At 37.0% G+C, this 12,704-nt stretch overlaps 1 protein-coding gene across 17 annotated transcripts in view; it reads right to left on the reverse strand.

Moving 5' to 3' along the window:
• Window positions 1-1,114: 1,114 nt before the first annotated feature.
• UNC80 (unc-80 homolog, NALCN channel complex subunit) overlaps window positions 1,115-12,704 on the reverse strand; it is a 211,550-nt gene continuing 199,960 nt past the window's right edge. For 16 of the 17 annotated variants that reach the window (XM_073218177.1, XM_073218174.1, XM_073218173.1 and 13 more), the window contains 4 exons: window positions 7,706-7,787; window positions 6,666-6,777; window positions 5,847-6,046; window positions 1,115-4,938 (listed from right to left, as the gene is read on the reverse strand). In XM_073218177.1, coding sequence (XP_073074278.1) covers window positions 4,672-4,938; window positions 5,847-6,046; window positions 6,666-6,777; window positions 7,706-7,787 — 661 coding nt within the window. In that variant the 3' untranslated portion in view covers window positions 1,115-4,671. Of the gene's footprint in view, window positions 4,939-5,846; window positions 6,047-6,665; window positions 6,778-7,705; window positions 7,817-12,704 lie in introns of those variants that run through there. The other variant, XM_073218184.1, reaches the window with a different exon arrangement.

Genomic DNA, 12,704 nt, shown 5'->3' on the forward strand with positions numbered 1-12,704 from the left:
AAGCCATTTCCTCCTTTCCTAGAATTTTCGCACCTGAACAGGCGTTCTGGGTCTCCAGTCCTCGAGGAGGTAGCGAGGAGTTTGTTAGGTTTTTTTCCGGCTTACATACCCAGCAGTTACCTTTCCTCGGCGTTTGCCCTCACTTTTTGTTTCTGCATCGTGTGCATGTGCGCTCCTTTCCTTTCTTCTCCACGCCTTGTGAAAAAAAATGCTTGCCCTTAAAAATAAAAAATGCTTCTTTCTTGTTTCTCTTTCCTTGATCTCCTAAGGGCTGCAAGAGACAGATTTAGGGCGGTATCCTGGCTCTGCCCGGTACTAGCTAGGGGACCTGCCAAGCCACTCCTCCCTGACAATGTTTTATCCTCTGTTAAGGCAATGACCGGCATTTAGGGTTGTGAGGATTAACTAAGTTTATCCAGGCAATGCGCCCAGCACGGGATGCGTGGGGTTCAGTACAAAGAACTGGAAGTTGTTACTGTGACTCTGATTCTGGTCCTCATCCATCCCTCTTACCATCCCTTCTGCTTTTCCTTCTCGGGAATGCACACTGTTAAATTGTAAAACATTCGTTTATTGTGCCGACACAGTCCAGAAGAGCGAGTGTCTGTTCCTTCACCAAATGTGTCTAGGATCGTTGGGTCAGGAAGAGATGAAGTAAAGCTATAAGGAAGAAAAAGTACTTAGCAACCGTGCACTTAAGAGGCAAAGGGTAGGGCACTTTGTACTGTTTATAAAACACAGAACTAGTGGTAACTTGGACCACATGGTGACTCTGGCCACATTCAGAGGACAACCAGGTTTTTAACATCCCTCCTGGGAAATCTTCCAGTCATTCCAGCAGGTCAAAACCTGGGCAAAGTCAGTTGGAGTACCGGCCTCCCGGTAAGGCCATGGCTTTATCTTGAACGTTAGGGGTATACAGTATGAGTAGAATGGAGCTCAGCCGTGTGGAGGGAGGAATTGGAAGTGGCTAGTTGGAGGGTGACCTCAGGTTTAACTTTGGGGGTTTAAAAGAGACATCAAGTCACTCCCTAGAGATCCAAAATGAACACTTTCCTGAATGGGTTAACATATTTCCTATATTGAGGAATCAGAAATGAAACAATCAGGGATCTTATTTTTAGATTTATTTTATTACATGTGCATATTCAAACACAGATGTCTTAATATCTTTCATAAACGTTCAGTATTTATTCATATGCATTTTTTTCATGCTCTTTGGTCATTCGGTATTCATAACAGACTTCATAGTCATCTGAGGGAAGTAGGCTGTGTAATGAATCTTGTGTTTTTATCTATAAAATGGCTAATAAAGGATTTTTATCCTGCAGTCACAGTGACTATTGAAAAATATTATGGAGGTACATTGATCTGTAATTCTAAATGATCCTAAAATAATACAAGTAAATTTGTCTTAAGCTTTTCCAAGTACATTCTGCCCTTAACTTGGTTTTATTCTCCTGAGTGTCAAGCCAGACTTTGTTACTGAAATGCAGTTGAGACCCACCCAAGTAAATGAGGAAGCAGGACCTTATACTCACTGCCAAGACAGGGCCATAGAATTGGAAGTGTGAGGTCACAGGGTAACATCATGACTCTGTGACAGCAGCAAATTCCAGAGACTATTAAAGTATCCTGTATATCTTGAGGAAGGGTATTTAATTTGTGTTTTGGACTATAATTCTATTTATAACTCTTTCTTCCCTGTTGGCCTCTATACATACCCTATTTTCATCTTAGATAACTGTTGGAGCCAGACAGCAGAGCGGAGAATGTTCTTCATTGACTAAAGGTTAAGATGCTAAAGGAGGGAGGTGGTCACCTGTCTAAGGTACTCTTGGGGGCTTGAAATAGCAAACCAGTTACCCCTAGCCCATGCAACAGACACTAACCAGACTCCCAAACACCACAGATTTTTTCCCCCAGCACTGCCATTCCCATTGATGCCTTTTGACACTATAGTTCTCAGAGCCTTGTCCCAGTGCATTCAATAACTTGATTTCCTAATCAAATAACTTATCTAATAGAATTACAGAAGCAGCAAACACTGAAAAGAAAGTAAAATGTTTTGCTATAGAAAGTGCTGTATCCGGCATTTGAACTGCCCTAATTGAATCTGAGTAGTATAAATCTACTCCCACTACCATGGATGATATTTGTTTATTCCAAGGTCTCTTAAAAGTTAATTTCAGAAGAAGCAACCTCTTGGCTGAATCCAATTTTTTATACATGAGAAGTAGATGTCTGTTTCAATTTTCCTTTGAACAAGATAAGTATCACTAAGCGCTATAGCTTAAGAAATGATCTGGTATTATCAATACTATATCATATGTAATGATTTTTAGTCTACTCAATAGTTTTTACATTGTGTTGTGTTACAAAAACATTGTTAATTATCTTGAACTTTTTTCTAATCTTCCCCTTCCAATCTTTCAAACTCCAGGTAACAGTATTCCTGAGAATACATCTTGTGACAATCTTACGCACATACATAGAGATACTTTATCGATTATACATAAACATTGAACACATTACATTCAAGGGCACCTTAAATGAAACAGATGCACAGATCAGCAAAATCTCAGTAGTCCCAGTATGAAACATTCCCACTCTGTAAGGCTGTGTTTCTCAGAGTGGAGGCTTTTTTGCAAGGTACAACAATACTTAGCTTATTGAAAAAGTTTCCAACAGACTTCCATAACACTAGAGTGAAGGAGTCAGGCTAAAAGGCAGACAGGCCAGCATAATCATGTTCAAAACAACCCAATACCTTTAAAATATATATATAGGTATTTAGGATTCTTATAGGATATATAACCATCTTCTTTGATCCCTTTACTTTTTAAATATTTGATACAATTATACATAGAGAATTTGAATCAACAATCAAGAAACTAGAACAAAGTGCACACATATAGAGAGACTCATATAGCTCAGACGTAGTCACCAAACATAAGGCCTCTAACACTAATTGAGCAGCATAATTTTTAACAAGCAAAATACATCAGCTTAGAAAGAATCATAAAACCACTTATATGTATATTTCAGCATTAAGTGTAAATGTTCTGAAAATATTGTAAAACATAAAAGAGGCCATTTACCACCTCTATATTCTGAAGTTTTAGATTTGAAAATTTTAGATTTGTCCATTAACTCACAGATATCTTTCATTCTTAGTAAATGGGACCAAAACCCCAAATTATATTGGGAAGCATAAATCACAATATAAATAATGCCTATTTAATAAGCAATTCTAACAGAAAAATAACTTTCCTTTGTGATTTGAATGGGTTTAGTAGGTCTCCTCTCTATATATATATATGTATACTTTTCATAGCTAACCTAGTCCAAGTTTAAGCATACAAGATATGATTTTAAATTCATTGCAATATGATCAAAATCTGAGGACTAGAAAACACACACACACACACACACACACACACACCACCATACCAATTTAGGTATGTATATGAGTTTCTATATGCTTAGTAGTTAGGTAATAGTTTTATAAGGTAAACTGTTAAGATTTTGAAATTCAATTTTGAAATATATGATGCCAAGCCCAATATATGATCAATCACACACCAGATATGGCCTTACAAGCCTTCTAAATTTTGTACTTTTCTTGATCTTCAAATTAAAGTACACAAGCTGACTTTATCTATGAAGAGGTTGCTCACTTTACCTTTTTTTCCTCATAAACTTAGATGTCTAAAGGATCGTAAGAATATTGTTAACACTGAGAAAAAGTTATTTCATTGAACCAATTCTAACAACCATAACCTTAGTATCTGAAAATATGCCCTTAAGGGCAGGCACAGGATACTGTAAAGAAAAATAATAACATTTTCCAATATCTCCTAATCTTGGCAATTGAACTAGTCAGGGCTAGTATTAGGAATAACATCTCTTTCTAGCTATCATATTTACATTTAGTTCTTATAATATAGGCTATTTAGGTTCTCCTTAATTTAGAATTATATCTGATAATTTTTAGAATATTTTCTATCTACTGTGATTGATTATGAAATGGAATGATCTTATGCCATTAGCATTTTGATTTACAACCTACAGTGAAAATGATGGTTGAAAAATAAATATTGAAAAGTCCACAGCTCTAAAAATAGTTTTATTTTTCTTCTTCTAAAAGTATATAGTTGATCAAAATGGCTGCAGGTTTATATTCTGTCTAGCCTCCTCAAACTAAAATTTCCTCATTTTAATGTAAATGGTTAGTTGTACAGCCACCTGATTTAGTTATTTTTGAAACTATAAAAATAAACATTTGCATGAGATGTATGATGTGAGTAACCTCAAAAAATTGCATTCGCTAATTGGAACATATTATTTGTTAATATTCCTAGGGAAGCAGCTCTGTAATAGTATACATTTTTAACTGCTCAAGGCTTCTTGAATCATAAACATTGTGCAGTGAAATGGCTCTTTCCCTGTATTTCTCCCTGGTCTTTATGGTCTTCACCCAACCAAATCATGTTAGCCATTGATTTTTAAAAGATGTCTATGAACAACATGTGCATCAGCAGCAAAATCTACTGAGATTTGTGTCACCTGTTGGACATTAAAGTGCTGTTTTTTCTTTTCCAAGCAAAAGTATTCAAAGTGATCCCTCCTACAAGCTGTCTACACTGGCAAATGTTGCAAGATACAGAATTAAACATGAGACTCATCTAGGTCTACATCAGTCTCCCCCAGCTCAGTGGGAATGAAAGTGAACTGGCTGGACAGCAGGGGGTTCTCCATGCCATTTTCTTCACTGATGTGAAGGACAGTGTCTCCATGCTGTAGGAGAATGGACGTCTCAAGGCCTGTGAAGTCATCAGTGTCTGAGAGCTGAGTAGAGAGAGGGCTGTGTGCTGCAGCACTCTGTACTTCTGCGTCCTCCTTCTTTTCTCCTTCTTCGCTGGGGAGAATCTCACTCTATGAGAAAAAGAATCATACATCACGGAAAGGCAGGATAGGCACCAGGGAAGAGCATCAAAAATGTTCTTGTCCAGCCATAACTGAATAAGGAATCACAGCTTATTCCCAGTTCTAGCCTTTGGTATGTGTGAGAGCTTATACAGGCCCTTCCAACTTTTTAAGCCTTTGTTTTCTAACCTGTAGAATGAGCAGAATTTGTTGCCTTATAGACCGTGTGAATAAAATGGATAAACGGTGTTACAATGCTTTTTAACCATTAAAGGTTTTACAAACACATGTAGTCATATTGCCCTTTAACTTTCTTTAATTACCACACAAGAAGAATGCAGGCCATGGGAATTCATTTATAAAAATCTAGAGAAAAAATATCAAAATAAGAAAAATATCAAAACAGTGAGGTAAAAGATCAAAACAGAAGGTTCCTCTTATAGGATATAGAAAGCTTCATCTGTTTGATATCTTGAACTGGGTGATAGTTACATGAGCGTAGTTTTGATTAGTCAGGACTAATCAACCTGCACACTACAATTTGTGCATTTTACTGTATATACCTCAATAAAAATAAAGATTTCATCTGAACTTTAGTTTTTTTAATTGAACTATCTTTCAACTATGTATTATATATACTGGTTTTCAATGGTTATTTTAGCTGTGAAATATTTTCTCTAAGTTTTTTCATAAAGAATACCAAGACTTCTCATTCCTTCTTAAGAATCTACTGATATATTCCTGGCATATACTTTATATAAATTTTCTTGTTCATGATGACAGGACCATTGTCTGGCTGGCTAACAAAATGTTGTAGACATAGACTCAAATTATGTGCAATAACTTTGCATATCTAAGTGGTTCCCAGACCTAAGTATGCTAGGAGCAAGCCTGGCCTGTTTCTCTAGCACCCTCACCTGCTTGGGAGACAGGCTGTGAAGATCAGCAACAATAATTGCAGGGGAAGACGTAAGGACTGGTTTGTCCATTTCTTCTGGTCTCCTAGATGGGGCTGGACTGCAGCCCTGTGGCTGGCCTGGAGCAGGAAGTGTTTCTGTTGGGGCAGCTGCTGGCTCTGGCTGAGCTTCAATGAATGTTACAGATCGTTTCTGATCCGCTGTTGGTCAAAAGTAAAGCAGTAAAAGGGTGAAAATATGTTGTCAGTGCCTAATAGTTAGCTTTAAAACAGTGTCTCCTGGCTTTTCTGAATAAAGACACTACTGGTTTATTAATAATTGAGAGCATATTTGACTATTACATGCATGTTTCAATTTCACCTTCTTATAAAGAGTAGGACTTGGGTAGAAAAATCATTTTACATAAATGACTTTAAACCAAAATTTGCATAAAGGATTTGGTGAAGTTGGTCATCATTCATAACAACTGCCAACAGGACTTAGAAGTCCCTATTATCACATTTCTTTGTATTCACTAAGACGTAACAATCCCAGTTCCTGGCTTGGGTAAAGAACATAAACTTCAACAGTCAAATCTCAGCATTTGTGGTTTACTTTGGACTCTTCTATTTCCCTAGGTTCATGGGGGTAGGGATGGGGGTTGGCAGAGGTGAGAATTTTTAAAAGGCACTAAAGGTTTTCCGGGACACTGCTTCCATTTCCCTAGTGCCTTCCCAAAGGTGTGCTTATCTGCATGAGCTCAGTTTCTGCAGGCCTTCCCAGCTGAGTTGCATGACACTGTGTCAATGGTATTATCAGAAGGGACACCAGAGGCCTCACCAGATGGTTTCGTTTTGGGTTGAATGCTTCTGCGAGTAGTTGACAGCCGAGCCCCATGGCGGTTTTTGGGTTCAGTCTGAGTCTTCTGGCGTGATAACAGAGGCCGTCTTAGCTAAAGAGAACAGGCAGAATAAAGCTGGCAGTATGGGTCCAGCTCCCTGGGGGGAAACACAGGGCTCAGAGGATTCTGACTATGCTTTATTCCTTTCTTTACGGGTTTTATGGTTTATCCCTTATATTTGTAGCTGATAAAACAGACTTCTTTCTGCAGTATTTAACTACAATTACTTAATGCTGGCATCCCCTTTAACCAATTCTATCTCCCAATTATTACTCCTTTATATATCCTAAGAACATTAATTAACATAATTTAAAATAACCAGTGTAAGAATTTCAGTGAGCTTTAGGATACAAAACTAATAATTATTGCTTACCAATCAGGCTTTGTTCATCTAAATATTGTAATTCAACATATGCTAATTCTCAAGAGGAGGTTGAGGAAAAAGCCTCAGATGCTGGGAAAGTGTCCGGTTGTCCAAATCTATGCTGGGAAGTTCCCATTAAATAACAGTGCAAAGGCGCATTTATTTGGAGCTTATTGTAAAGGAGTCTCACCTAAGAATTTTGTAAAGGTGATCTTTACTTTCAGTTTTGAAACATTAATCTTGAAATGAGGAAGAAAGGACAATCGTGTCTATTCCTCTACACAGAGAAAGAGACCTTAAATCAGCTTTACAACAAATACTCCTTGGTCAGTAAGTTTGGCTGTAAAAGAAAGTTCCTGGATAGGGAACAGATAGCAATATAGACGCCCTTATTTTACTAAGTATTCTGCTTTGCCAATAAGAAGATTCAGAGCTAAAAGAGAAGCCAAACACTCTCAGTTTATCCAAGCACTTCCCACATTTTAAAGTTGCTGCGTTCTGCTTATTTTGGGTGGGGAGAAGGCAAACTATAATCTGAATATACATGGGCATTAAAGATTGAGCAGAGGTTCCATTTCCTAGGATGATTCTCCTGACCCTGCCAGGTCTGCTTACCTGCCTCAGCCCCCTCTTCCTCCCCAGTGGCTGTTGAATGAGGAGGTTCTGCTGGCCGGGTTCACTTAGCACACTTGCCACCCTGTCAAGCATCAACAGTATTAGTGCACCCTGGAGAGAAGACAGAAGACCAGCCTCTGGTGGGTGTGAGCCCAAATCACTTACATGAAACAGTCACTTCAAAGATACCATTATCTTTGAAGGAAGGTTGGGAAAGAATCCCTGGGATGGGAGTTTTCAAGGGCTTGGGAGGGAGGGCGAAGTGTAGTAGCCCCAAGCTGCCAAAATTGAGATTCTGTTTTCAATCACTGATGCCTTTTCTGTCAGTCAGCTGAACATTGGTTTGACCATACCCCTGGTTTGGAAGCCACCGAAAGGTTGAAGATGTCATATTCTAATCTCAATTTTTTTTTTCTGTGGGGAAGGGAAAAGGTGGTGACAAACAGACACAAACAACTCTATCACATGGATGGGAACACCTTTTTAAAATTTTCAATTTGAATGAGAATATGGTGGATGAATATCAAACACAGCAGACACAGAATCTATTTGGGTGAAGGGGCACATTCAACACATGTTTGCAGCCTTAAGTCTCTGTGACTATTGAGTGAATAAATAGTCACATGGGTAGACAAATACATATTTTTAAACAATGGTTTTATATTTAAAAGGCTGGCAAAGTAATTAAACTATCCATAGAACTTTGAAGCTTAATTAGTATTGAATACCTGCACTCAAACATATAATTTATATCGTTCAATTTATAAAAACAACAACCTGCTCCCCCCAAATTTACTGTGTATGTGTGTACTTTATATGCAAAGATGATTACTGGCAGCGGCCAGCAGTGTTGGATGATGCTGAAAATACTGTCATGTGCCCATGATTCTTTTTCATTCTGCATGCATGTAGAATAGGTATTCCTAATGGGAGTGGAGTGAAAAAAAGCAATGTATTTTGCCCCAGAGATACTGTAGATGATGCCAATGTGATTATTCAGTTAATGGGTAATTAATTTCTGCTTTGCCTTTGCAAAAGGAGAGTCATCTACAAAGAGTTTTTAGAGTAAAATATTCCACAGAGGAATCTAGAGTCAGCAATTGTCCAGGAAAAATAAAGAAATACTATATTCATTCATTTCCATTTAAAAAAAAAATGAGCTTCTAAATATCTAGCTGCAGTTGTAAGGAGAGAAACTGGCGGCAAGATAGACAATTAGATGTTTCCCCTGTTGTGTTAACAACTGGTTAGTCATCACATGGTTAACATAGTCACATCTGTCTTTTTTTTTAAAAAAAGTCTGACTCATATTTCCACTAGAAGAAAATCAATGATTCCCAAATAGGGTTTATCAAAGTTTTCATGAAATAAGGATGTAATTATATCATAAATATACCATTTAGAATAAGTAATACAAAATTCCATGAAGAGTCCCCAAAACAAATGGTCTTTAAACTTTCTTATTCTCCTGAATTTCAAGTTTGAAAGATCAATATACAATATACATATGTGACCTTGTACCATATAGGATGGAAAATTACCCCAAAGAAACCATGCAATAAATTCTAATCAGCAATCGAGACTATGTTGTTGGCACATTTGAAGTGACATCTCCTTACTAATAATATATTTTAACATGTATCTTACATTGAAAAGACTATTTGTTCAATTACCGTATTCACAAAAATAGCAGCAAATTCTCCCAAATATCAAGCAAAGTTTTCATTGGAATGGATTCTTCATTGACATCTAAATGTTCCCTCAGTTCCCTTGGCCATAAAGGGACATTAATACTTACCACCTACCTCCCATTAAGGTAGAAAAAAGAAGTTAGTTTATGTAAAATGGTCTGAACATGAAAAGGGATGTAGATGGCATGCTTCCTTGTTTTATACTTGATATTTGTAATGAGTTTATTGCTTCTAGAACACTAAGAGGAAGTGGGTAATAAAATATCTTGAAAACAATTGGGCAGAGAAAATGACATTGAGGCAGTCCACTTGTCTCATTTTTATTTAGTAATCTGAGACTGTGAGGAAAAACATGGTGCAAGAAAAGAAAAGAAATACGCATTACTCAGGGAGGGTTAAATGTCAGAGCATAATGGTAATTTCACGATGATTAGTCCAAGGGAGGATCATAAGCAGCAAAATTTTCTCTACGGATAGAGAGGCTTATATCTAAGAGATGGATCATGTTTATAGCTTTAGTAATTAGCTGTTCTATGTAAATGATATAGCATTTTATCAATGGGATGCACACATCAAAGATGAAATTATAGAACATGTCCTTGGAAGTATATCTCAGCTAAGAAATTATATTCTCCCTAAAAATGTGATGCTAACATGCTTATATTTGGATCATCAAAGGGTGGATTAACTGTGCACAGTTAGGATACATTAATAATAAACAGCCAGAGAAGGTAATAATGGAAGTAAGCTATGCAGGGCACCTTTCTTTTTCACAAGTCTACTTTAAACTGGAGTTGCATAGAAAAAATAGTTTCAGTTTAGCTTCTCTCCATGTCGTGCAATATTTTAGCCATCCATACGATTTGTGAGGTGTGACCTTAACAACGAAATACTAAAACCAACTAGGAGAAGATCAAGGTATTTGTTTGAGGGACCTTTCTATAGAAAACTGGTTTCCTGAAATTTTTAATCTTGGGAATGAGAAATACCTGATTTCCACTGTTTTGCCAAATAATAGGGTAAAACAATAAGGATAAAAGCTAAAAGCTTTCTAAATTGGAGCTAAAATGATCCTTTGTATTTCTGAGTCATCAAAAACCATCAATATGGCAGACCATATAATGATCTAGATTTTAGAGAAGTCAATGCACTTAGGACTTGACAGAACTGTTGTAACTCAACAGTTCACAGCAAAACAAAAACAACTTACTCAAAAGGCAAGGAAGTAATTTATAGGGAAGTTAGGGAAATTTAAGCAATTGTTAGGAGGACAATTCTGGCACAAATTCCCTCTTTCCCTCTGTTTCAACAGGACAGCCTGAAACTGCGTATGTGTCTCCTAATGGAATGTCTAGCTACTGGTATTTCTTCAAGTACAGGTGGACAAGAGTACATTTGGTAATGCAAGAAAAATTCATATCATTCATCTCAAATTATTTTTAAAAAGTGTATAAATTGAAAAAGAATATATTTCATAAATAAAATATTGAAGTAGAAGCATTAGGTGAGACTAGCACATGGTAAATGAATTAGTATTTCATTGCTCTTATCTATGCTTTTAATTTCTATTTTAATATAGTTAGAGAAATTGAAAGGGTGGAACACAAGACACAAAACATAGCCATTTACCCTCTGATTGCCTTGTGATGGGAGTTCATGAAGCCAGCACCAAAGAAGCCACAAAGCATTTGTGGAGAACAGGGAGACAAAATCTTACTTTTCCCTTTCCCAGTAAAAGACCATTGTTTAAAATTTACTAAGCCTCCACATCCAAGAAAATGTATTTTAAATGTCACAGAATTTAGAGATTAGAGGCTGGAATCAGAGCAAAGAGGGGGAATAATCTGGATTTTAGATATCCTGTAAGAACTGACTGAGCACTGGCAAAGTACATATCTGTGTATCATAACACACATTTCCTTTGCCTTTAATTCTCAGCTACATGAAAAGGTTAAAAAAAATTTTTTCTAAGTGCTTGGACTGTCCTTGCCAAGTTTTCATACTTTGAAAATGTGGATGATCATGCTATGGCTCCACTAAACAGGTTGTTTTTATTTTGTCAAACCCAAATTATATAATCCTGTTCAAACTTGAGTCACATTCTAAATTTTCCCTGTGATTGAGATTATTCTTATGGACTTAAATAGCATTGTAATCTCTCTCTTTTCTAAAAATTAGAGTTAATCGTCAATTCCTGTCTTTCATAATATTCTAAACATGTCCAAACAAAATCTAATCCTTGAATATAAACATCCAGGCTAAAGTGCTTGAATAGCCTTCTGCATGTCTAATTCTTCTGCCGAGAAACTGTGGTTCCTGGTGTTAATGTATTTCAGGGCAGGCTTAGGCAGGAAACATCTGCAATGAGTTTCTATGCCTCTAAGAGTAACACTCAGCAGGAGACAATCTCCCATAGGATATTTCAATTTATTAATTTCCAAAAAAAACTTTGCTCCACAACATAGTGCTTCTAACAGGCTGTTTCTTATGATGAACCTTTGAAAGAAACCAGTTAGCCCAGGTTAAAAAGTTCCTGGAAGAAATTTTCAAAAGGTCTGCAAAGTTTTTATTGGTTTCCAACTATTCCTCAGGCTATCTTAGTTATCCTGGTCTCTTCCTCATTAAGCCCTCAGACCAACTTGTCTCTCTTGCCTCAAACAAGTGCCCTTTCAAAAGCAAACCCCCCAAAAGTTTACCAAAATGTAGGGGGGTTGGGAGGAGGAGCAGACAGGATTTAGTACATGACCTCAGGCAAGCTTCTTGGTATTCTTTAAGCTTTGGAGCCAGATTTTCCTTAGGACTACTTTGGGTATATTTTAGGTCCAAGTGCTCAGTGTGTGTTAAATGAAATTAACATGGTCAAAGCCTTACTGCTTCTTTAGGATTTTAAGAGTCTGCAGCACAAAGAAGTTTCATGCCAAAAATAAGAAAGCCTGGCAACCAAATACAAAAAGTACATATCCTATTTTATAAACCCACCTCTTGGTAAATGCCAAAAGTTCCTCTCCTCCAAAGAGAACTTGGTGACATGATGGAGTTCAAGAGATACAATTTGCAGTGTATGGCAAAGGTGGATGTGCTATTGGCTGTGAATGGCTCTGCATTAATAGAATTATTTAGAATCCAAAGTGAATGTCTCATCTTCTGGTTTCCTAATGGCCACGACAGAATCTGGGTGCCTGACACCCAGAAACAAAACATATCAGTTACAGGAACAATAGGTCAAGAACAGTTGGTCTAAAACAGTCATCATGTCCTAACATGATTGACTAACTCAACTGTATTTAAAATCTACAGCTTTGTCTCTG

The sequence above is a fragment of the Manis javanica genome, chromosome 12 (assembly GCF_040802235.1).
Source record: "Manis javanica isolate MJ-LG chromosome 12, MJ_LKY, whole genome shotgun sequence".
Lineage (NCBI taxonomy): Eukaryota > Metazoa > Chordata > Mammalia > Pholidota > Manidae > Manis > Manis javanica.